At 43.5% G+C, this 25417-nt stretch overlaps 2 protein-coding genes across 7 annotated transcripts; one reads left to right on the top strand and one right to left on the bottom strand.

Moving 5' to 3' along the window:
• The first annotated feature begins 1201 nt into the window (after window positions 1–1201).
• Window positions 1202–21706, top strand: LOC147457260 (transcription factor TGA2.2-like). 6 transcript variants are annotated; one of them, XM_086512198.1, is made up of 11 exons: window positions 1983–2752; window positions 3772–3976; window positions 4358–4537; window positions 4626–4778; window positions 4865–4939; window positions 5023–5082; window positions 5279–5356; window positions 5486–5531; window positions 20268–20539; window positions 20779–21015; window positions 21155–21706. In XM_086512198.1, the coding sequence occupies exons 4-11, from the start codon at window positions 4641–4643 to the stop codon at window positions 21299–21301; spliced, it is 1053 nt and encodes a 350-aa protein (XP_086368324.1). In that variant the 5' UTR covers window positions 1983–2752; window positions 3772–3976; window positions 4358–4537; window positions 4626–4640; the 3' UTR covers window positions 21302–21706. The 6 variants fall into 6 exon arrangements, with proteins under 6 accessions (XP_086368323.1, XP_086368324.1, XP_086368326.1 ...); XM_086512197.1 differs by lacking the exons at window positions 1983–2752; window positions 3772–3976 and adding an exon at window positions 1202–1864; XM_086512200.1 differs by lacking the exon at window positions 3772–3976.
• Window positions 21707–22978: 1272 nt separating this feature from the next.
• LOC147457259 (DUF724 domain-containing protein 6-like) lies at window positions 22979–23428 on the bottom strand. Its single transcript, XM_086513296.1, has one exon. It carries the CDS (start codon window positions 23426–23428, stop codon window positions 22979–22981), a length of 450 nt encoding a protein of 149 aa, XP_086369422.1.
• Window positions 23429–25417: the final 1989 nt, after the last annotated feature.

The following is a 25417-nucleotide window of genomic DNA, read 5'->3' as shown; positions in this document are numbered from 1 at the left end:
TTGACATGGGATGGTTTTAACTGTGTGTGTGTGTTCATGTATTCGTTCCTTTTCATATTTCTCTATTGTTGAAGGTGCCCGAGTGGGATAGACCCGCCTCTAGGTGGTGTGGACCATTATGGATGGAAGCAATTGAAACATGTAAAGTAGGTTGCACAACAACAAACTTTGGTCTTCTCCCCCCCCCCAAACCCCCAAGATAGATGTCTATATCAGCAATGCATAGCTTACAATTATAGATTTGTAATCTTTCTGGCTGCCCAATTGCTTGGTGTGTATGAGTTGCTAAAACTCTCATGATCACAAGATAGCTAATGAGGGCGAAAGGTACAACAATGTGAAAATTCCTCATTCCTTGCGCCTCAGGACTAATCATTTAAGAGGGGGGGGTGAGGGGATCAATGGACGAGAACTCCACGCGGGACCGTCGAGGTGTTCTGGGCCGTAGATGGCTTATTAAAACTAAACCCGGCCAAGGGCCTCGTCCGGGTTTAGTTCTAGGCCGTCCAGGTTTATCGTTTATATCATTGTGTAAAACGGCTTTGGTTTCAAATGTGCGCGGGCGGGCGTAGTGGTTAGCCCATGCTTCAAAAAGCATTGAGGGGCGATGTCTTGGGTTCAAACCCCCGCCTCCCAACGGCGCCGCCATTTTTTGGGTGGACCCGCCCGCCTCAAGATCCCCGCCATCGTCCTTCATCGTCGATCCCTTTACCCACCCCCACGTCCCGTCCTGTGTCACTTAGTGTCGTGGTTCCTTGTGTGCTTTTCTTGGTGGAAGGGTCTCGTTTGCCTAGCTGAACGGGAGGTCACATCCATGACTAGAGCCTTGAGTAATTGCATTTTTAAGTTTCTTTTGGGGGGATGACTCCAAGAGAAGACACACAGAGTGTTGTTTTAGAGATTTGGAGTCGGCGATCATGAAAGGAGGAGCAAGTTCAAGGTGGGTACACTAGATCAAGAAGAAAATCTATGCGGCTTTGAGTTTTGTAACATTTGTGAATGGTGGGAAGTCGTCAAAAGTGGGGAATGGGAATGATTGAGTGATGCACGTGGGAGTGGGTGCAGAGACACCATACAAGAAAAAGGCCGAAAAGGGCTACCTACGTAGACTCACTAAAATGGGACTAAAATAATCACCCAGAGAGAGAGAGAGAGTGTGTGAAATCGCGGAGGTTTGTTGGGCACTGTCGTCCACCATTTTCGCGGGAAATCGAGGCGTGAGAACTTGCGTGAGATTGTAGGCAATCCTCCTCTCTGCAGATTCGCCTTTGTATTAGACCAAGGCAACAGCATCCCATGTAATATTTCTGGGCGTCCTTGTCAAAAACCCCTCGGGTGGAGAGAGTGTGTGTGTGTGTGTGAGAGAGAGAGAGAGAGAGAGGGAGGCTCAGGGAGCTATTCTGCTTGTATGACCCACATCACCATTCCCTACTTTGAACTTTCCTCTATACAAAGACAAGAGAGAGGAAGATAGACTGTGTGTGTAAAATCACGCCTTTTGACATAGCCCACATCACCATTTCCTGTATGTGTTTGCGTGTGTGCTAGAGAGACAGAGAGAGAGATGACAGAAAAGAGGTGCGGTTCTTGCTTTTTGACATAACCCACTCACTACCCACATCACCATTTCGCCCTTCCCTTCGTGTGCGTATGATTGTGCCTGTGTAGATAAGTGGGCGCAAGCGCGTGTGTAGAAAGTGTTTGAGAGAGAGAGTGACAACGGACAGGAGAGCTACGCTCATGGTCTTGGACGTAACCCGCGTCACGGTGCTTGTTCTCTCCGGGTGAGTGGTGGAGTGAGGAGAGGAGTATGGTTGCGGCTGGTTCGGTACAAAGTGGTGGAACAAACTTCAGCTTCAGCAAAGTAAGTACCTCTACTTGGAGACAACACAATCTTTTTCTGTAGCGTGGTAGGTCCAACCAGCTAATGTAATGCTGTCCTGAACAAGTAAAGCCAGCCATGTTTAAGACTGTAGTTTTCCCATACGGGAAGAACCTCCAAACAACAGTATCCGAACTGAGATACACCACCCCCATGACCATTTGGAGGCGTGCCATGGTTCTAATGCAGCACAAGTGCCGCTTGGTTTGGCTTTCTGTTGATGCGTACAGTAGGAAGATCTCTAATGTGGCTTTAAGTCTTGTATCAGTCGATGGTTTTGAGAAGAACAATTCTCACATCGAGGAGTTGTTTGAATCAATAGCTCCAGGTCAGATGGAGTCATAATAGATCCTTGACAGGGTTCACCTGTTTGCAAAGTTGCTTTCTAGTTACGGCTCGAGAGCTTGAGGAGATGGCTGTTATAACTTCCTTTCAGAGATTTAATCATCTGCATTATCCATCCTTAGCAATAGCTGTAGAGCTCGAGGAGATGCCTAGGATGACTGCCAATTTTTGTAATGTAAACTTTTGCAAACAGTAAACATGGTCATATGGGCTCACCTACAGAACAATACATTTCTCCAAAGAAGTCTGACTTGCAAGAATGTGCAAGCTATCTTGTACAGAGTCTCTGGCTTGAGAGAAATTGCAGGGGTGCTTGGGACAATTCTCACATCAGCATTCCAGACCTTTGATGGTCGAAATCTTTGCAACAGTGCACAAAAGCTAAGCTCATGTTACTTCATTGGATACGAAGTCTGTGCCTTTTGAACCACACCATGTGGGCCCCCTAATACCTTAGTTTGGTTGTGGTGTTTCTGGATGCCATAGTGGATTGCTTGCCAAGTTTTTGGAAAAAATTCTCCATCGGTACGTACATATTTTACAATCTTTGTACTTGGGTAATTGAGCCATTGCAAAGATTTTTGAGTGCACATGCTTGAATGCCTCAGGCAAGCTATGTCTGGCAATGCCCTTTCAGCACTGGGTCGGCTCTCCAGTTTAGCTATTAGAGGTTTTTTCATATAGGCTTACTTTGTTCATTTTCGTAGTCAGAGCAACGAACAGTAGATAACCCAAGTCCTATTGCATATTGGAATGCTCCCTCTGGTGCAGCTTTACTCTTGCATGACACTATACTTGTGATGCTCTAGGGTAGAGCCCCCATTAAGGGGGCTTAAGGACCTGTGGACCCCCCGATGAGTAATACAATGAGTGCTCCACTTTTAGCACAGCGCAGGTGGAGTAGTGGTACACGAAATGCATTCGTGGCATGTGTTCATTCACCTCAAGATAGGGTTCAAGTCGAGTTGATTACTTCAGCCCTCATTTCCGGCAGGGCTTGTGTTCCCATTGGTACTCAATTCTGTTACACAGGGATTGCAAGACTCAGGTTGCATTTGCGCTGTACTATGCCGTATCTGCTGCCATCTTTTGACTCTGAAACTGAAGCATCAGAGCTTTCGTTTGCGCTGTGCTTGCCTAGAATTGTGAAGCCGGTAAGGCATTGCAGCTCTTCCAATCTCACTGTCCCTAAGTCGGACTTCTACCCTAAATCTAATTATAATGCAGGGTCTCTAAAATTCTGCAGTTGAAATATAATTTTGCTGCAGAGAAACTTGTTAGGTTCATGTGCTGCAGCATACTGCAGGGTCCATTTACCCAATGCCTGGTTTTTTTGGTATGTTGTTTCAGTAACTGCTGCTGCAAATTCTGATGACACAAGTATGCTTAGTGGTCATCCATCCTTGGCTCCTTATTAGTGATTCAGCTGCACTACTGCTGATTTCTGACAACTCATTCAGTTGCATGATGAGCATATGATTGTTGATTATTTCTCTATAAGTTTGTTGCTTAACTAGTTGCCACCTACACCACCAAATGTGCAGTTTTGCTTTGATACTTGGCCCACATGTATATCTCGCTCTTTCGCTATGGACGTGAACAAAGAATGACAGATCATGGGTAGCGATGGCAAAGGTGCAGTAGCCAAGGCATGAATGTGGAAAGGACCAAAGAGAACTGCATACTGTGGGGCCAGCCCTGGGGCATGCCGGCTTTCTCGAAAGAGTAGGGAACTCAGCTCCGAACAAGGTTTATTTTGACCGCATCCACCACTACTTTACCCTTGTAGAGACAGTAAAATTTGGGATGTAGTCTCAAATAGAGTTGTCTTTTTTTAAAGTGCTGTTCTTAGGAGTATGCAGGAGGGGAATGCTTTTTCACTGATTTGTGAGTTCATCTGTTAATGAAGGACGGTAATAACATAATTAATTGCCTCAGCTGGACCTAGTGCAAAAACTCAACTTTAAATAAGCATGCATGCTGTGTGTTGGCAATTCAGTCCATCTGGCCTGAATTTTTATTTCAATTCCTCCTTGCCTGTATTTTATTTGTAGATTCCAGTTCTGATGTGCTGTATATAAATAGCCTTGCCTGTGAGCATTTGGTTGATGATACAGTCCATTTGCACAGGCAAGCAGAAGAGAAGAAGACTTTCAAAGTCATGGAATTTCACTCATCTGCGAAATTTTGTTTCCTAAGATTGGTCAGCAGCTGTTTTGAGTTGGTAAAATCCACATCTGACACTGAGGAAGGGAGATTAACGCTGTTTCTCTATTTCAAGCTCCACTATTTATTAATCTAGGTCTACAGGTTTGCTCAGCCCATTTCTTCTGTTGTGGCATGTAAAGACATGGCTGTGAACGCCTGAACAATGACAAATAAAACTTTATCCTTGCAGGCCATACTCCAACACATGCAGCACCCTAATAGCAAATGGACTTTCAATCAGGTCATTTTGCTCAGCCATGGATCAACAGCTGCTTTGGATCTGCAGAAGCATCTACAAGTGCTGAGAGAGAAATACACGAGTATAGGGTATAAGCTACATGAGGTTCATCTTCCAATTTTGTGAGGCTTCCTACAATTTCATGTGGTTGTTGAAATCTGGATTAATTCTTTCATTCTTTGTTCCTGTAGAATCAAGAAAAGGCTGAAGTGGTGATTGGGGAGAGCAGTGTAGGTCATGAACTTGCTAAAATCTCAGATTCCAAGGTATCCTATGTTGAAATATTCATTATGTTCAATTGCCATGTGCATCCTGTAGTTTTATTTTCAGGTCCTCTGCATTTTGACAGGTTCTTAGGCGTTTAGCTCAGAATCGTGAAGCGGCTCGTAAGAGTCGTCTAAGAAAGAAGGTATCTATTTGATGGTTACTCCTACCTGTTTTTGATCCATGAACAGAAAATGGGTTCATCTATCTTATACAAAAATAAGCTCCTTCATTACATACAAACCCAAACACAGAAAACACTGCAGTTTTTGTCTTTTAAGTCTATGCTTTCAAAATGCTGATACGTGCTGTTTTTAATCTTGTTTTATACTTGGCCACAGGCCTATGTTCAACAACTGGAAACAAGCCGGGTGAAACTTAATCAGCTTGAACAAGAACTTGATCGCCTTAGACAAGCGGTATAAGTAGCACCTTTACTAATTTTAGGTTTTTTTGAAGGTCTTGAATCTATCATTGGTAGGTTTAGACATTGTCATGACACTTGTAACATTACAGAGTGTCAATTGATATGTTCCTATTCTTCACAGGGATGTCATGCTGGAGTTTCATCAAGAGTGGATCAGAGGCATCCAGGTAATTTTTGTGTGGGAATAAGTGCATTGACTTGTTTAAAGTTACATTGTATCATGGTACATATGGCTCTTTGAATAGTCTGTCCAAGCAAGTGCTGGAGCAGCCTTGACTGGAAGAAATATTTTGCCAGCATCTCTCTTTCTCCTCTTAGTACCTTACTCCTGTAGAAATAGCACAAAAACCTGTGAGGCATCATCATGATCATATCATTTAAATGTCCAATACAAAGGTGGTAATAAATGCCAAAAATGAGAACAAATGAGCGAGCCAGTTTGTAATATATTCTTTCAAAGCTTGATCTCTGGAGTGAACCAGAATAGTGAGGCAATTGGTAATATTGTTTCAAAGCTCGATTTCTTGAGTGGCCTGCCACTTTAAGTACTATCATGTCAAGAACCTCGTGAGGGCTGTGCTCTATGCCTCACTTATGGCCTGGACATGGCAATGGTAAATATATTGTTGACATGATCTATGAAAGAGATGAGGACATCTTGATCTACTAAGATTTGCAGCTCTATCGGAGAGAGTCTCGTGCATTGAAAGTCATGTGCTGAAACTCGCCCTTGATACACCACATGCTTGTTACTGCCAATTAACACTTTGCATAAGAGATATATACTAATCTCTTGTTAGAGCTTGAGAGAGACATACGTGTCGAGATAATGCATAATAGGTGTAAAGATATGGAGAACTTGAGAGATTGAGAGAGACAGAGTGTTAGAGAAGATTGAGAATGACGCAAAACAGATCTGTAATGGCGGGCACCTTCACAAGAATTTGTTTATTTGTTCAGAAAATTAGAAGTGTATGGGCTGAAAATTCAACACAGAATCACCAACAAACAAGATCAAACAAGTACTTGGTTAAACCTTGCTTGCATGTGCGGTCTCACCCACACACGCATGAGTGTTGGGAGTAACTCACTCCTATGCGTGTGCTTTCCTAAAGGCCTACGAATTCGCACACAACTGATTGTCTCCTCTCTTAACACTTCGAATGTGTGGAGATTGGAGTCCTTCAATGCTGAAAATTCAGCATTGGCTTTCTCATGGGTTCTCCTTCATGCGATCACTTCGGTAGCTCCTCCTCCGACATCTTCCTTCCTCACATGAGAGAGGTAGCATGCAGAGGACAATGATGATGGTGGTGTGGAGGGTTCTTGGGCTGAATTAGAGAGTAATTTCAACAATGAGGTGATCTCCAAACTGAGGGAAAGGGGTTGCTTTTATAAACAAACTTGCCTCTTGAATGAGGAGGTTATGTGTTAGTATTAGCACATGTGTGACGTGTCTAAAACGATAAATTGTCTTTGACAAGTGTTCTTACATGTCCTAGATGTCTTGCCTTTTGAAATAAAAGAAAAAGTGAACAAGATAAATTGTCTTTACATGTCTCAAGTGTCTTGCCTTTTGAAGTAAAAGAAAAAGTGAACTGTCTTCTCTCATTGACAAGTGTCCTTACACTTTGACGCTTGTTTTTCTTTTGGAATTCTCCTTTTAGATTCTTCTAGCCCTTGACTAGAAGCTTTTATAACATTCTAGAATTGGCGGAAATCTGTTGACAAACATCAATGTGAGAATCAAATGTACGTTTTATCGAGTAGAATACTCAATGCTCAAGCATTTTCAAATCATCACTCAATGCAAGTCAATCATGCATGTTTTACTATGTGTGTGCCTAAGGTAGATTCCATCGGTTCCATACACTTGTATCCATCTATATCTCTCTTTCAATAAGGTATGAGAATGTAGTCCTTAATGCTTTTCAAGCGTGTCAATGGCGATTCACCTAGAGATAGAAGTATGTCTAATCAATCATGGTTCCATAAACACAAGAACACATGTCCAATTGTGTAGTCTTCCAATCGAAAAGACAACTTATGTAATCTTTCATAAATTTCTTTGATTCATGGGTTTCAAAGGCTAATGACATGACATGTGTCGTGGTCCGGCTCAAGGGTATTACTCCAAAAAAATATGTCTCTTGTCTTTGAATGGGTCCTTTGCTAGAGCACTCTGAACTTGATAATAAGGCATCTTAATAAGGCATCTCTATATCTTCATAACTCTAGCAAGAAAAACCCAAGGCACCTTTGCTCTATGTAATCAATCATCCTAAACAAAGGCCCTAAGCCCTCTTTAGAGAGAAGGAAATTTTCCTTGTATCTTATAATATACTAGGCATGACATATGTAATCATGACATATGTAATGCTGCCACTATCTCTACCTTTGACATATCTACTACTTTGGAAGTACATAAATTTATCTACTTAATGAGAGGAGGTGCTTAGTTGTCCTATTGCACATCGAAGCTTGTGCGAGAGGTTCTCCCTAGTAAAGTTGTTACGTGCACATCCAAGCCTATGTGCATGTGGACAAGCTAACTCCTATTTTTAAGGTTTAGGACAACCTAGGAAGTGTCTTGGCACCTCTGTGAGCTTGTACATAGGACTTGCATGCCCAAGCACTCTAGAGTAATTGCATACTTTTTGATTGCACATGAGCGTAGCTAGTGTTTGCTAGGTGTAGGTACTCGAGAGTGTTCTCATACAAATTATTAGTACCAAGCCTAGGTAAGAAGTGCATGTGAAGCACCTCTTTATAAGTAAGTACTAATAAGTGACATTTTAGCCGACCAATTAAATCGTGGGTTTACAAACTACATGTGAAGCACCTTTTATATAGAGTATTAGTTCCCATACAGATTATTAGTAAAGCGTAGGGAATAATTGCATGTGAAGCACCTCTTAAAAGTGAGTACTAATAAGTAACATTTTAGCAAACCAATTAAATCGTGGGTTTTTTTATTGGCATTGAGTGAGTACTAATAAGTAACATTTTAGCAAACCAATTAAATCGTGGGTTTTTTGATTCTATATATAAGTGACCCTAGGGGTCACTTTTCAAGGGTAAGTTAGTACCCTCAGTACAAGCATCGAGTACCTGTAGTGCCTCAACATGCTAGCGTTTTTCACCAACATGTCCGGCATCCATGGCATTTTTGCCTAGCATTAGCCTCTAGTACCTGATTCAGCCCACAATACCAGATTGACCCTAGCATTAGCAATCCTCAACATACGTATGGGAAATTGTGAAAGGAGAACGAAAACGAGAATGGGAATGACAAATAAACGGTGTTTCGGTATGTATGATGTGATTAGCAATTGTCTTGTGAAAAGAGCACGTTTAGAAGCTACTCCTGTGCATCCCATAGCGGTTTGTGGATTTGATTGTGGCATGCAATGGTTACAGACTTGGACACTCCAAGCGAGAAATCCATAGCCCAACATTGCAAAATCACTAAACTTAGAGAGAGAGAGAGAGAGAGAGAGAGAGAGAGAGAGAGAGAGAGAGAGAGAGAGACGATGGAGTTCTTAGCCAAGATGCATTGGCTCGAAAGATTGACGTCCCTTCCGATATTTCTTTATTATCATGCTCACAAAGTACAACTCCGCTAGGGTCCAACTCTCTCTGTGACTATGTGTCCATATCGATGTGCAGGAGTGACCCCAAGGGCACTTATAAACAGAACAAGGGATGCCCAAACGTAGAGCCCCAAAAGCACTAACTCCAAAAGCGCTATCACCCAAAAGCAATTGTTGCCAAAAGCCCACTTAAACTGCCCAAAATAGCTAGCAACACAAAACGCGGGAATTCATAGTCTCCCACGTCATCACTTCCAGCACAAAACATGAAATTCCGTATAGCTTGCCACATCAGTATGTTAACGCAATTCACGAAAATCTCTTTCAAGAGATCAAGTTTTGATTTTTAGGGTTTTAGGCTCTCGATTGGTGCTCCACAAGTACTTTAAATTGTTGGGTTAGAATTTTTAAATCCTAACCCCCTTTTTAGGCCCCTAGGCCACAACTTCTCCAAAGTTCTTTTGGGTTCAATTTTTCTTGTCCACTCAACCATTTCTCTTACAATTGGACACGCCACGTCATCATGTTGTGACAACAATCCTCCATCACGCATGAATGTCCTAAAATAAAATCTCAGTAAAAAATGTCGATTTTTGTCGTCTGTTTTTTGTGTCCTCTCTCTGGATGTGATATGATTTTCAACATTAAGTGGTTTTGTGAGCTTAAATTCCAAGTTAATTGGAAAGAAAACACGCTAACTCTCTCTATCGAAGGTGCCTCTCCTGTGGTCATTCGTGAATAGAGCATCCTTTTTGTGTCATTAATCTCACTCATGTTTTGAAAGGGGTTAAAACACGTAGCTCAGTAACATCTCTCAGTACACAGTCACTTAGTTCAACAAAGAATCATTCATTGCACAAAAAGGAACCTCTCTTTCATTCATTCTCTAAAGTATGAGAAGCATTTCGTGTATGGTAGAGATCTTAGTTTTAGTATTGATCATTAAGTCCTCAAGTGGCTCCAATCTCTGCGTAGTGCATTTAGGAGAGCCATCAAGCTAGATGGTACTAGACTATAGAGCAATTTGGTGGTTTGATTTATAGTAACTTGTAAGGCTATCCCAATTGCAAATACATCCAATCATCACGGAGGACAGATCTTGGCTCTTGAGTTGAGGTCCACAATACTCGATCAAAAGTATATCTTGATAGTGTCAAAGTCGATGATGCGGAAGCATACACCAAGGAGAGAGAGAGAGAGAGAGAGAGAGAGAGAGAGAGAGAGAGAGAGAGAGAGAAAATGAAATGATGAAATAAAATGATATATTAACGTCTTCAAAAGGCCAAAATTACCTATGAGACCATCAGATACAAAGTGGTGAATCTAATACAATGTCTGAAGTACAAGTACAAAAAGTATTGAATGTAAAAAATGAAAAAGTGTGAAATGTGAAATGTGAATGTAGAATAGGCCTTCAATGACACTCTGGGTGTCGTGCTAGAATGCCTCTGATCCTCTGCTGGAGTCTCCGTCGATAGAGTGTGCTCGTGTGCCTCGGTTGTCGTCGATAGAGTGTGCTCCTGTGCCTCGGTTGTGGTCGTCTCGATCTCCGAAGCTCAGTCGCCTTGTCAATGAGGGTGCCTGTGGTATGAATGTGGGTACAACCCTGTGCTGGTGGTTGGTCTCCTGGCTCTCTCGATCCAAAGAAGTCTGTGATCCGTCTCTTTGACTGTCGTACTCCATGTCTCCTCAACAAACTATCTCTATGTCGATGTAGCTCAAGTAGACATAAGCCAAGGCATCTCTGATCCTGATACCTCATGACTTTATCTAGGGGTCCAAAACCCTCCCTGAATAAGCAATGGAAGCGCCCTCGTATCTCATAATACACAGCGCAGTGGCATATGTAGTGTAGCTCTGTCTCTGGCTCTCTATCACATAGTTGGCATATCCTAGACTCTGGTGGTATCCCTCTGAATCTACCCGTCTCAATCTCCAGCTGGTGTGAGGATGTGTGAATCTGACCATTAGCACATCGTAGACCATGAGACAAATGAGTGTCCATGTAGCTCGGACGAATCATAAACCCATCTCCCGAAAGTTGGAGAAGATGCTCTTTGTAGAAAGCCATCTTCGTGCCCAACTCTTGCATCGGCTCTACCCATGTCCTCTTGGTGTCCAACTGTATAAGATCTTGACGAATGAGTGTAGTGATCTCCGTCCGTGTGACTGGCAGGGAGGGTGTATCCAGGGAATACTGAAAAGGAGGCAATCTATCCATGTTGAAACCATGAGGTCATCTGCGCATACCAACATGATGCATCTCCTTGCATTGCTAACTGTCTAGAGGACTCAAGAGCCAATCTAGTATATCTGCCTCTATGTGTATCCCATAGATTGTAAAGGACACTGATCTGGTAAGAGCCTCCCTCTCTATAAGAGGGGCGACTACCTCCGCTCGAATAATCGCATGTGGTATGGAGGCCTTGGCTCTAATCATCCGGGATATCATAAATACCAAGGGTCTCTCCATGCTCCTCCAACTGTCATGATTCACAGATGGTCCCTAAACCTGGATCCCATAAAGCATAGCTGAAGCAACCAAAGTATCAAAGAGCCATAGCTTTGTTCGTGGTTCTTGAAACTGAACCTGCGAACACATCCTCTCTAGCCCTCCCAATGTCGCATAGGCTCTGGATAGTCTAGTCTTTGTTGCTCTCCTCAGAGTAAACCTCGGTCCCGTGAATACCACCCTCAGATATATATATTCATCTGTTTACTCCAGAGTGTGTTGATGATATATGAGTGTAGGTGTCGATCTCTTGACCCACGGTGGTGTGGTGTTAAACACCATAACCTTGGTTTTACCAAGGTTCAAAGACAATCCACTATCCTCTGCAAAGTTGTGCAATGCATCCAACTGTCTTTGCATGCCCTCTGGTGACTCTGATATCAACACAATATCATCAACATATAATAATAAAGGGATCCATGTCCCTGCTAGCTGAGCGCCTCTGTCGCCCTCTTTGTCAATGTAGTCAGAGACCTCATCTACATACATACCAAAAAGTGTAGGGGACAAAGGACACCCTTGTTTCACTCCAATAGTGTAATGAACAATGTCAGAAATCCCCTCAAGAGTGCGTACCTGGCCAGTCACTGAGCCGTATAAAGCCATGATCCCCCATATGATCTTTGTGGGTACTCCCAACTTCAGTAGCCTGCGCATCAATGTGGCCCTCGGCACTGTGTCAAATGCTTTGCGGAAGTCCACAAAGCAACAATACATCCGTCTCCCATGTGCTCAACCCTCCTTAATAATGGCTCTGAGTGTAAGAATATGGTCCAAAGTGGAGAAACCCCTCTTGAATCCAGCCTATCCTGTTGCTCAGATGCCCTCATTTTCTGCCCATTTACTCGGTTACCGTTCAAGAATGGATATACAACCGTGCCAATGTGTGCCCTATCATAATAGTACGGTAGTTCCATGGCACCGTGGGGTCCCCTGCCTTGAAGAGAGGTACAATAGTAGGTAATCTCCAAGACTCGGATAGTCCCTCACACATGACACTGTTAAACAATTGCGCAAGAACCTTTGACAATAAATCTCTAGCATGTATCAAGTGCTTTGCCACTAAACCATCATGATCATATGCTCTCCTAGTCCTCATCCTATCAATGGCCATCTCAGTGGTAAAGAAGGTACTAGTGACTGGACATGACTTTAGAGGGTCTAGTAATGGTGGTTGCCCAGGTACTGTATATAATGATGCTGTATACTGACCCCAAATCTCGGGAGAAGTAATCACTGGAGGAGGTGAGTGCTCATGGAAGAGACGCCAGGCCTCACCTGAATCTCGACTTAAAAAGAGCTGATACAAGTCACGTTCCATCTGAGCTAAAAGGGCCCGCTTCTTCCGTTGCACTAAACGTCGAAGGGCAATCTGAGACTGTCTATATGTAATGACTCCATGTATAAGATCGCTCTGAATCTGAACTCTCATCTCTTTGCACTCCTCATCATACCAACTATTTCGAGGCATGTTCCTAGAACGTCTTCTTTGATATGGTGGAGTGTGTGGGTATGCCTCTGCTGTTGCCCCATGCAAGATCTTCGTCAATAGAGTGGTGATCTCCTCCACGGTATATACAGGCTCGGCTACCCACATACGCTTGTAAATCTCCTCCACATAAACTGAGTCCGTCTTTGGTATAAAAGTATACTCTGTGTGTGCAATCCTCCGTGGTGTCTGAGAGGCACTATACTGGAAAGAGACTGAAAAATTCAGGAAAGCATGGTCCACTGCTACTCCAACATGTCTAGGTCCCACACTGAGATCTTGAATACTAGAGATGAAGCTCGGTGAAGTCATGACATAGTCCATTATACTAGCCCCATGTCTGTGTGGAAAGCATGTGAATCCCCCAGACGAAGGAAAAATCTCTAGACCATTAAGTATGGCCAAACCACGTGTAGTCGTCATCTCCATGAGATATCTCCCATACTCTGTGTGCTCTCTATCCTGTGAGTGTCTGTCAAGCCCCATCTCCAATATATCCATCTCTCTAAGCATCTCCTCCTAGGTATCATAAAATACCGTTTGGGAGTTGGCCGTCCTGGCATTAAAGTCTCCCAAGAGAATGATATCCATCTCTAGAGAACTCCCATATGTCATCATCAAGTATAGAGAAAGGGGATTGTCCTCTAGGTGAGGTATAGATTGATGTGCTAGGGGGAAAGTAACATATAGCAATGTATAAGAATCTGTCCGTCTCAGCTCTCAGTCTCACCCACATGTATCTCGCCTGGTCATCTCTCCGGACAATCTGTAATAGCAGCTGCAACTCCTCCCTGAATAAGATTGCTACCCCTCCTGAACCTCGATTCCCATGCTGGGATCTAGTGTCTGGCCGACAAGCCGTCTCCCATGAGTAACCAGTCACACTTGGCATCAACTGTCCAGATTTTTGATGTGTCTCTGAGTAAAAGACTATGTCTCTATCTCTGAAGCTATCCTCAAAGGCACCCACATCTAGCCTATACGATTCATTACAATTCCATACCGCCATTCGGAATGTGGTCCCATATGTCTCGCACCGTCATGTTGTGCGTCTTTCCAAAACCACTACTTTCCCTCTATAAAAGGCAATTTTTCCCTTCTCCCTTGATCTCTTGCATCAACTCTTGCATATGTGCTATTTGTGCTAAAGTAAGGTCATCCCCCATAAATATCCCAGTTTTCTTAAGTGCTGGTCTCTTCTTCAGGAATTCCTTCCTTGTTTCCAAAGTCGGGAAACGCAAAATAAGTGCTCTCTCTTTGACGTTTCCCTTCTCATCCACTCCCTTCTTTCCTACTCTCCAAGCATCTGTGTGCATAGGTTTCGAGATGCCCATGCGCTGCAAGAGTTCCTTCACTTCTTCTTCTACATTTTCGGTGTCTTTGATACCAGTAATACGCACATGGAGGGCTCTATTCCTCCTCTTCTGTTCCTCCTCAATGATCATATTGATGATGGTAGAAGTCTGTGCGGCTTCTGGCATCCGGACCTTCCCTTTCTTTGCACCTTCAATCCATTTTTCTGCTTCATCAACCTTCTCCTGTGTTTTAAAAAGGCGCTCCGCCCATGAGGAAGCCTCTTTCGAGTTTTATTCTTCCCCTTCGCGCAGAGTTTTCACCTGCTCCTTAATTTCTTCGAGCTCCTTTAACATCGAGGGCTGATTTCCCCCCTCCATTTTGCCCCTCCATTTTGGGCATAGTTTTGCAAGCTGCAAGTTTCCCTTTAAGCTCTTCAATCACTGCATCCTTTTCCTTCATGCACTTTTCCACATTGGTTTTCCAAGATTCAAAGCTTGCAATTGCCTCATCCAACTTTTTTTGCATAATACATTCCATTACATTCACTTCTGTCCGCATTAGAGCCTGCATCTCCCCTTTCACAGATAGATACATCTCATCATGCTTACCAAGCATCGCTTTATGCAATTCTTTCCTCAGATCTGCATACATAGAATTCTTATAACTCTCTGCGTTTGCGTACATCTCTTTCCTGATGTCATCTCTCATAAAGCTGAGCTCCGATTTAATCATCACTTGAACCCTCTCCATTATTAAATCATCTTGGACTTTGACGGTTTTCCCTGCCCGTAGAGAGCTTAGCGAGAGTATACTATCTCTATTCCTCCTCTTGAATGTCGGTTTCATTTTTTGTGGGGTGGTGAAGCCATCTGTATCACCATCCTCGGCTGGTTTGTCCATCCGAGAGAGAAGAACAGAGCGAGCACTGAGTCAAGGTCCTCACCAGCTGCCACTGGTGTTGATGTGACAGAGCAATGTAGGTTGCTACAAAGACACAATGGGCCTGCTAGCTGTTGTAAGAGCCCTGCTTGCTTTCCATGTAGTGCTGTTTGCTGTTTGAGTAGCCTCTGCCCGTTGCCTCCAAGCCCTCGCCCAGAGAGAGAGAGAGAGAGTCTCCTAAACCAATCAACCTTGGCAATCAATAATTGATAGTGTACAATGGGGGCAAGGCATCATATATAAGTAAATTGCCCTACTCAGACTTTGACAAATAAGTAAAATAAATATCTAAAAGCTAAAATAAATAATGGGATCACATTGGGTAGTTCACTTGAGATGCCAAAACTCTTAACACCCTCTGTGCCAGTTCATAGTGGACATAAATAGTGAGACCAAGTCGATGAAGAAGCTACCATGGACACCCAAACAGAGGATCCTTTCCACTGGATACACCTCGGTTATGCTACCCTCAACTTTGTACCTTAGAAGAATGCCATCTTGAGCATCAATTACCTTGTAAAAAATTGAACCGTAGACCACACTACGTCCAAGATCCGCATTCGTGAACTGTGAACTTATCATGTCCAAAATACTCCAAGATAATGAACTTTGAAACACATCCGTTCTATAATCCGCCCAACAACAATGGATTGGTGCGCACTCATGCATAGTGTTTTAGATACATTTGATTGGTTCCCTGCTAGATGCATGTGCCTTGAACTCTGACCCACGGGTTCAAACATCGATAACTTGAACTCCAACACAAGGGTCCAACTTAAATTATATGGAGCATTGTTTGCCCCTCTCTGCCACTCACAAGACTCTCTTTGGTTTAAAGTAGTGGCGGCAAGTGCCCGCTGTAGTGTCGTGGCCACTGTGGTCGCCGCCACGTGTGCCATGCTGATCTCCTCTGTCAAATCTTTATCATCGTTATCTCTATTCAGCTTGCCTTTGTCTTTGTCTCTTTGTGAGTTCTTGCTTTTATCTTTGGCTTCAAACTCTCGATCCAAACAAAGCATCGTCTCACATTTATAACATTGGTTGTCGGACCTGGTGGCTATGGAGGATATCCATTTGTTGGTTTTGGTTGTTGATGTCGTTGGTGCTCGAGCAAGGGAGGGTCGTATTGAAGTTGCAAGTTTTAGAAATGTAGGAAATCTAGGAATCCTTCTCGCACTCCAAGAGGTAGCCGCACTAACCAAGCTGCAAAATAATCTTCAAGCACCTCCCTAAACTCGTCCTCGAGCCGTGCCAAAAGAGGGCTCTCTATAGCCTTCAATCTCTGCGCCTCTTCCAAGCCGCCACAAAGCACTTCAAAGGTGGGTGCAAGGTTTGCACCAAGCCGTTCTAGACACACTACACATCCCTCTAAAAGATTTCGAAACTTCTTCAAAAGAGTCTCCAAGAAAGATAATCTACGCTCTGTGAATTTCCACCTCAAAATTCCCAAGACAATCCACTCGAGAGGGGTCTCCTCCAATGTTCAAGGGCCGCTCAAACCCCATAGCCGAGTAGCGTTTGAAAACGCTATGGCTTGCACAAGTCTTTGGGTCGTCGACAAGTGGGGCAAGTGGTCGTCATCAAGGATTTTGAGTTGGTACTGTCGTCGTTAACAAGGAGGGGACATATCTTCGCAGATTTGCACTTAAGAACTGCAAGACAGTCGATTGGAAGGGGTTTTACCTTCAATGGCCCAAGGGGCAATCAAAAGCTCTCAACCTGCAGTGTTTTAAAACGCAAAGGAAAGGTGGGGTTTCTATTGGTTGTCGACGGGAGGAGTGTGGTGACGTCGTCAAGTGAAGAGACGTTGTGGGCGTATCAAAATGCACAGCCGAGAGGGGGTGCGTTGCGATAGGAAGGATCAACATCGAGCATTCCAAAACGTAGCAAGACAAAGGGTGCCGACAACGTTTTGAAACGCTTATGGGAGGGGGGGTTCTGTGGCGCTGCCAAGAGCATGCCCAATAGTGTTTTAGAACGCTAACGCTAAGGATAAGAGCGACAACGCAGCATGCAAAGTAGGGGAGGTAATTGCGCCAGCAACAACAAAGTAGGGAAGGTCTTCTCTTCTCAAGGTGATGCCTTGCTCCACCACCAAAGCCACGGAGCAGGAAGCTCTTATACCAATGTCAAGTCGATGATGCGGAAGCGTAGAGAGAGAGAGAGAGAGCTCAATACAAGCTCCGAATACTTGTAGTAGCTTAGCAAGCTAGCATTTTTCACCAACACACCCTGCACCCATGGCGTTTTTGCCTAGCATCAGCCTATAGTACCCGATTTAGCTTGTATTACTAGATCAACCCTAGGGTTAACAGTTTCCAATCATAACCTCGCCAAGCCGTTGCAGATTCAACAATCACACCAACGTTTTCGGATTGAGTCCTTAGGTTAGCTTGCGTTTTTGAGTTTCCAATCCACTCTCAACATCAACTATAGGAGATCAGTCATAGCCTCGCCGACGGTTGCAGATCCCGTCAAAGCCATTAGCATTTTGCTTTTCTAGCCCTTAGCCTCGCATATCCAAGCTTACACCGCAAGATTCCATTAGCATCTCAACATCTAGGACCATTGTATCAACATTTGTGCAATCTAAAGCAAAGACCTCTCTAGTGACAAAGAGGGGGACTCCTAGAGGGGGTTTGGGACACCAAGTCTTTTTCTCGCTCTTATCACTCATAGAACCTTCACTCACACAACCAATTTCTCTTCTCTCTCTAGTCTGTTGTACATCTCTCTCATGAAGTGAAAGAAAACTTGAGTACAAGTTCTAAGTATTGACCATAAATCACTTCTACTGCACATTAGAAGTTGCGTGACTTAATTTGAAAGACAAGAAGGGTGAGAAATGATTGGCTACTAAATGGGCTTCACATGAGATACGGATTTTGATACTTTTTAGCTAAAATACACTCAATTTTAATGTAGTTGAAGCAAAAGCTATTACGGACGATAACCATGGGATACCAAAGCCAAAGCCCTCCAAAGTCATGAACATGTTGTAACCAAAGTATCTCAATCTACTCATGACTTGCACTAAAATCCGAGGATCGACGAACACACAATAGCAAAGAAACTCCCTGTGAAGCTACAATATACATGACAAAAGCCTATGAGAGATTAGAGCTATTTGGTTGATTATTATGGTACCTTCAATGAAGCTAAAATTTCTTCCCTACAAGCGTTGGCACTCACCCCCAAAAGGTATTTCTTTTCTACTGCGAAAGATGGCCAGTACAAGTTCTCACCCCCAAAAGGTATTTCTTTTCTATTGCAAAAGATGGCCAATACAAGTTGTTAGAAGTGCTCAAGCTTTCGTTGCCTTCAAAAAAGCTCAAGCCTTTGTCGTCTTTTCACAAAGGCTCAAAGAGAAAAATCGCCTAAAAATTGATGATGGTTACGAATACCCCCAAGAGGGCTTTATATAGGTACTAGTACTGCTGACCGCCTCCCCCTCTCCCTCTTTATCGCGTGCAAAGGGGCTTGTTTTTGTTTTGGACTTTAGTTTTCAGGTCACAGATTGCGACACGTGTAAAGGGCTCCCCCTTCCGCAATATTATGTTAGTAGACTAACCTAGCCTTTTGAGTGCTCTTGCCCTTGGCTTTTCAATTGTCAGACCTTTGACTTTGACTTTTCAATTCTCCAATCCCTTCGCTTATAAAAGAAGACTTTTAGGGCTTTTGGCTTTTCAATTATCCAATCCCTTGGCTTATAAAAAGAAGACTTCTAGAGCTGATTTGTGATAGATGACTTGGCATAGGTGGACAGCTCTGCGTGGTTCTCATTTGTGGTGATGATAATGATTGGCAAGGCAAATCAGGCCTAGACAAGAATTGATGGATGCCAGGTCCGGGTGTTGATATCCCTTGAAACGTAGGGCTGTGCTTGGTGGCAGATGCCATTTGTAAGCCACTTATGCTGTTTAGTTTCTAGTCTTGATCGTACTTGGAGCTGTTAATTGAGTTATACTACCAAGCTACTACTTGTAGGCTACGTGGGCCAACAAGGGGGTTGCCCTCCGTTGAGGGAATCTGATCTACTAGCAGGCTACTTGGGCCAACAAGGGGCTGCCAGAAACGGAAGAGCTTTAAAGGGTTTTAATGCTAAGTGAATTGAAAGTCTACCACGGTTCATAAAAACAATTGTCTTCAAATTCTATTCAATTTTCTACCATCAGTTGAACTTCCATCAAAAGCTCCTGCAAAAACATGAGGGAGTTGTGCATATGCTCGTGCACATCATCCTCAATTCTTCTCATCAGTATGTGACCTCAACCCTGCAAACTATTAGTCCTGGGTTGCTTGACTGCACCTCGTACAGTCACTTATGCCAAGATGTTTATGCAAGGGTCATAATATTTTAATGAATCTATCCGAACATGCAAGTCTTGCAGACAGGTTCCTAAAGGTGATGGTAGTATATCCCCCAGGGTTGGCTTTGAATCATCGTAGAACGACCCTGGCACATGCTGGCACATCCATGTGGGGCATCGATCTCATGTGCTCTGTGCATGCGACATCTAGAACACAATACATGTGAATTTGCAACCATTGCGCTTTTTTAACTTGGCCTATGCAGCAGTTATCATGAATCATTGCTTGATGGTCCCCCATGTTGTATCGAGAACAGCCTTACCCATGCATGCTCTTATGGAGAAATATTACTCTGCCATTGGGGCAATTTCAAAGGGGATCAGACTTATGGTGCTTAGGAACAGACATTCTTCAAAGGGGTGATACTTAGTTTTACGTTTTACCATTCTGCACTCAGTAAAGCACAACTTTGTATGAATATGCTCTTGTGTGCGCACACATGTGTATACAGTTGTTGCTCACATTCTGTAAGACATCGACGACCTTCGTTTTTCAGTCCATTCATGTGTGCTGCTCACATTCTTTAAGACATTGACGACCTTCGTTTTTCAGTCCATTCATGTGTGCGCCGTGGTCTGTGTAGAAGCAGTAATACACTTACCATTCTGCACTCAGTAAAGCACAACTTTGTATGAAAATGCTTATGTTTGTGTGTTTGTCCCAGGGAAACTGCTGATCGTTTATTTCTACTTATTCTTGTCAGGTGTCGCTGCATTTGACATGGAATACTCTCGCTGGGTGGAAGAACAAAATCAACTTCTTTGCAAGCTACGAACTGCATTGATGGGGAATGTGGCAGATACTGATCTCCATATGATTGTGGACAATGGCATCACTCACTATGATGATCTGTTTCGATTAAAGAGTAATGCTGTCAAGGTGGATGTTTTCCATATTGTGTCTGGCATGTGGAAAACTCCCGCTGAACGTTGCTTCATGTGGATGGGTGGCTTTCGCCCATCAGATTTGCTGAAGGTCTCTCTCTCTCTCTCTCTCTCTCTCTCTCACACACACACACACACACACACACACACACACACACACACACACACACACACACAAGCACCAATAAACTATACAAAAACTAGTCTGAAATAAGATTCAAATGATGGAATTGTCGAACCATTTGATGTAATGGCACACACGTGCACCCTACGACTTTGCGATCTCTTTGCATTTTAAGTCTTGATTATTGAAATAATTGACTCTTGCAGATTATACTACCGCAACTTGAACCACTTTCTGAGCAGCAAACACTGGCCATATGCAGCTTGCAGCAATCCTCACAGCAGGCTGAAGATGCTTTATCTCAAGGAATGGAAGCTCTGCAGCAAAATTTAGCAGAGATTCTTTCCACTGCTTCAATTGTGGCATCCAATGTAGCAAATTATATGGGTCAGATGGCCATGGCCATGGGTAAACTTGGAACACTCGAAAACTTTGTACTTCAGGTGTATATCCTGAGAGATTTCATTTTCCATGCTCTCTGCAAGTTTGTGTGCTGGTCAAGCTTGTGCTGTCGCCTTGTTTTTGTTTCCAGTATTAATGTCGTAGCTTGTTAACTTCGAATTCTCTTGTTGTGCTTTGTAGGCCGACAACCTGCGTCAACAGACACTCCATCAACTAAACCGCATCCTAACAACGCGTCAGGGGGCAAGGGGTCTCCTTGCTATCGGTGACTATTTTTCTCGTCTTCGAGCTCTAAGTTCACTGTGGGTGGCAAGGCCACGTGAGTAGAAATGTACCTTTGATGGCCCTCTAGATTCTCATCTACAGTGATGCTGTCTTCCACAGACTATTTTCTAGATTCCATGTCCTACATGAGGCATTCCTTGAGATATTGTCTGACAATCCTTTGGGGACTTTGAGCAACTGCAAAGGAAAAGTTGCAATGAAAGGTTTTGCCCGCATTGGAGCTTTAAAATAGCTGGAGCTGTTGAGGGTTCTTTTTGTACAGATGGCTGCAAAGAACCATTCAGCTTGTATATCACGTAGGTTTACGTGCTTCCTACAGCACAATGCAGGTTTGGCCAGGTATTGAGGGGGATACAGTTTAATGTAGTAGAAAGAACATAGCATCAGACAGCAAAATCCAGTATGTTCACTTTTTCAACTATGCGCAAATCGTTTTTTCGCTGGCAATTCACTACTCAACTTGTGATGTACCACCAGATCAATCACCTGACCTGTTTATTTTAAGTGAAGTTTACCAAGGTAGGTTGCAAAATTGTGATGGTGTACTTGTAGACGTAAAGGATTGCTGCATTGCGCTAAAACAGCTTTTAAGTTTTGTGTTTCTCCAAGTCAAATGTTGTCTACAAGAGCCTGTCATGGGGCCTTCTTGTTGTCTGCCTTGTGCAAAGCTTGACTAAATCACCATTTGGGGTGAGCATGAAACTGTGAGGAAGGAAAGGCTTTAAGCAGGCAGCCTGTGCTGTACAATCTGAATTTATTTGGCCAGTATTTTTTAGAGCTCTGGGTGACCAGTCACTGGTCAGGCGCATGAAACGCCAGCTAGGACATACGCCAAATGTATAAAGCTTGAAGCCTTCAGAGCCCTGGGCTTTGAAGTCATATGAAGGAGGAGATGATTTGAAAAGGCAATTGGCTAGCTGGAGCAGTTTGGTTCAAAGTGGCACTCCTAGTTTGCAGTTCATTGTCAGCACTGTAGGCGACAAGATGACAGCCTATAGGATAATTTTTACCCATCGACGCTACAGAAAGCACACTTTGAATATACTATAAGCGAGTCTGCAGAACCATTTAGCATTCATTGGTAATTAATAAAAAAATACAGGGAACATGGCTATACTTTAAAAACAAAAAGAAATAGACCATCAGTGCACGGGAGGGCAGCAGGAAGGACTTTATGCATATCTGTGTATTTACCATGGGGCGTTGCTGTACAGAATCCAGATTACATCCACAAGGGGCCATTTTGTCCTATCAACTTCTCAAAAGAAGAAATTGCTAACTCCCATCCAGTGCACAGCCTTTGAGCCTGGACCCCTCAACCTTGGGGTTACATCATGAAGGCTCAACCAACTGAGCCTCCCTCTTTGGGTGGGCCTTCAATTCAAAAAAGGATTGGGCTGAGGTGGTGCACATACATTGTAAATCATAATTGCTACCAAGCCTTCAAAATCCAGAAATGATATTAATTGGTGGAAGGGACCAGATAATTTCCGAGTTAATTGCAGTCAAAGCTGTAATTTAAATCATGCGGGACTCCTAAATCAAGACCGTATTCAGTGCAAAAATATGTACCTGCCATTCCATCGTTGTGCAGCTCATTACTTCCAATTATTATCTTTTTAGCACATTGTCAAAACCACCAAGCAGCCAGAGTATCATACCTTGTCTCTGCAAAAATAAGTTGCATTTGTAATGGCTACGAATTCGATGATGAACTGTTCAGTTTTCTGTGTACTTCATGAACTTTGCATCTAGCAATACCCACTCATGCCTCGTTGTGCTCCAATCTTGTCTCACTCGAATCAAGTCTGCTGCATAATCAAGCTCATACCCAAAATCTCTGAAATAGACTGAAAACTTGTCACCTTCCAGCCTTTTGGTGATGACTCCAACCCACCAACCACCTCGGTCAAACACCTCGACTGCATCCCCTTCGTCGTAAAAATTGGTGCTGAATTGTCTCAAAGGTGGTGGGACAGGTCGCACATTTTCACGTTGTGTTTCTTCAACAACAAAGCTCGTGTTGTGCTCATTGTAGAGGTTGTAAATTATGACCTTGCAGGATTGCTTGTTCATGGATTGGAGTTTTCCTTCATACCAGACAGCTCCCTCAAAACCGTTGCCATGCATTCGTACTTCGACATGCGTGTTTCGTTTGAGGATGCCCATTGCATGTTTGTGTATGTGAGAGAGAAGCGGAGATGAAGGAAGACCTGTAAGTTCTTGGCTTTGAAGAAACTTACACACAGTTGACCTCGATGAGAGCAGGAGCCGAGATGAAGCTTCAGGAGCAAGACTTAGCAGTTGAAGAAACCCACATGACACACTTGACCTCCATGGAAGCAGAATGCTCGCTCGCGCCTCTCTCTCTCTCTCTCTCTCTCTCAGACAGAGGCTAGAGAGCTACAATTGCTTGCTTGCATGCAGGCGGGCAAAGAAGTTAGCAAGGAACGTATTTTGGAATGGCAGGCCCACATTGCCGAATGATTCCTCGAATTCAATGCTGGTGAATAGCACGTACGGTGGGTGCTGAGAGAGAGAGAGGAGAGAGAAGGGGGGGGGGGGGGGGGGGGGGGAAGGGAGGAAATTAGGACAAGCAAGGCAGAAGGTCTTGGCTGCACATTTTGAGTCTCACATTTTTTTTCACTCTTTCGACATCCACGTTAGCATGTGTCTTAGGGCAGGCTGTGTGTAAAACACGCTAACTCCACAGTCTCTTACAGGACGATCACACAAAGGCTAGTCCAAGCGCCTTCTCATAGCGTTGTTTAACGCTAATTTGGACTGTGCATTTGCTATTTGATGCTTTTCCACCGTTGCATTTCACGCCGGCTTCTCTTAACTATAGTGTAGTTCACACTGCGTATCACAAGCTTGCAAAAAGTGTTTCTTTGTAGGTTGTACCAAGTAGCTAATTGGTCACTGAAGCAGAAGTCCATCGTTGGGCTGCTCAGCCAAGTCGGAACAAGAAACTCGTTGCTTGGCAATGAGTAAGCATGCCACGACATCCTTCCATTGCACCAGCCTTAACTCATTGTAAACCCTTCGACAACTCACTTGGTTGGTCCACGTATGCTCCACATGAGCAATGTGAACCCAACCCTAAAAACTATGTCGGTGGGAGCTAACAAGGCCCATTATCAAGGATATGTCAATCGCACACAATCGCCCAAGTGCCAATTTCTCCATTACTAGTGAATGTAAATTCCACACAATCAACCAAGCAACAATTTCTAGGGGATTGCTTAGTCAAAAGGTGATTGCAAGTCTTCACCAATGATGGCGGGAGCGCTCCCTTAGTAAGAATATTTACTATGAACGACATGTCAATCTCATATAATCACCCCAAGTGGCACTTTCTAGAGCCACGACTAGATTTATGGGCGATTGCTCTTGCCAAAAGGTGGTTGTAGTTGATGGTTATATGAAAGACCATAGGGAGATGGACATGTCAATAACCACCCAACCATATCTATATATAGGCCCTTGGCCCTCTGGCTCTTAGCTATATATAGCCCCTGTACCGCATGTGTATTCGTTTGCCCTTGGCTAGGGCCGTGCCCCTATAGTCCTACCCTTAGCATGACATTACTTCCCCCTTGGAGAAGCGTTTTCGTCCGCAAAAACCTAATCAAGAATAACATCTTGATTTTGCACATTGTTGTCCATTTGTAACCATCTTGTGTTACTGGTTCCAATCCAATCATAGTCTGTAGACTCCATTTAGAACGCACATGAGCATGCTAAATGAGTTATCACAACAAAGATGTACCTGAAAGAGTATCGCTTTTCACTTTCCATGAAGGTAACTTGCTGACATAACTCATCAACCAAGTGTAAGTCCTTGACTTGTTCTCAAATGGCATAAGTAAACAACCCCACCATAACTAGTGTTCAAGGTTGAGAACTTGACTTATACATGAAGCGACTAAACCTAGTCGCAAACATGCTTTATCTGATGGTAAGCAAACTTCAAGTAGAGCAATAAATGCTTATTAATTGGATTGCTTGGTGCTAATGTACGCACTTTGCATATCCTTTAGCACAAGATTACACTTTGTAATCTGCCTATCCCCTTGAATAACTGACAGTACTGAGGTGTGTTTCCCCCACGGTTTACAAACAGTCTTCCCAGATGACAGGTAAACGGGGATCACA

This window comes from Adiantum capillus-veneris, chromosome 5 (assembly GCF_014529385.1).
Source record: "Adiantum capillus-veneris isolate H3 chromosome 5, ASM1452938v2, whole genome shotgun sequence".
Classification (NCBI taxonomy): domain Eukaryota; kingdom Viridiplantae; phylum Streptophyta; class Polypodiopsida; order Polypodiales; family Pteridaceae; genus Adiantum; species Adiantum capillus-veneris.
This window is presented reverse-complemented; position numbering and strand designations above follow the sequence as displayed.

Bases quoted from the DNA above. Each gene is read 5' to 3' on its own strand.
- LOC147457260 (XM_086512197.1), top strand. From the start codon at position 4,641: ATGCAGCACCCTAATAGCAAATGGACTTTCAATCAGGTCATTTTGCTC. The intron at 4,779-4,864 runs GTTCATCTTCCA...TTGTTCCTGTAG, and splicing joins TAGGGTATAAGCTACATGAG to AATCAAGAAAAGGCTGAAGT. The intron at 20,540-20,778 runs GTCTCTCTCTCT...TGACTCTTGCAG, and splicing joins GCCCATCAGATTTGCTGAAG to ATTATACTACCGCAACTTGA.
- LOC147457259 (XM_086513296.1), bottom strand. From the start codon at position 23,428: ATGGGCATCCTCAAACGAAACACGCATGTCGAAGTACGAATGCATGGC.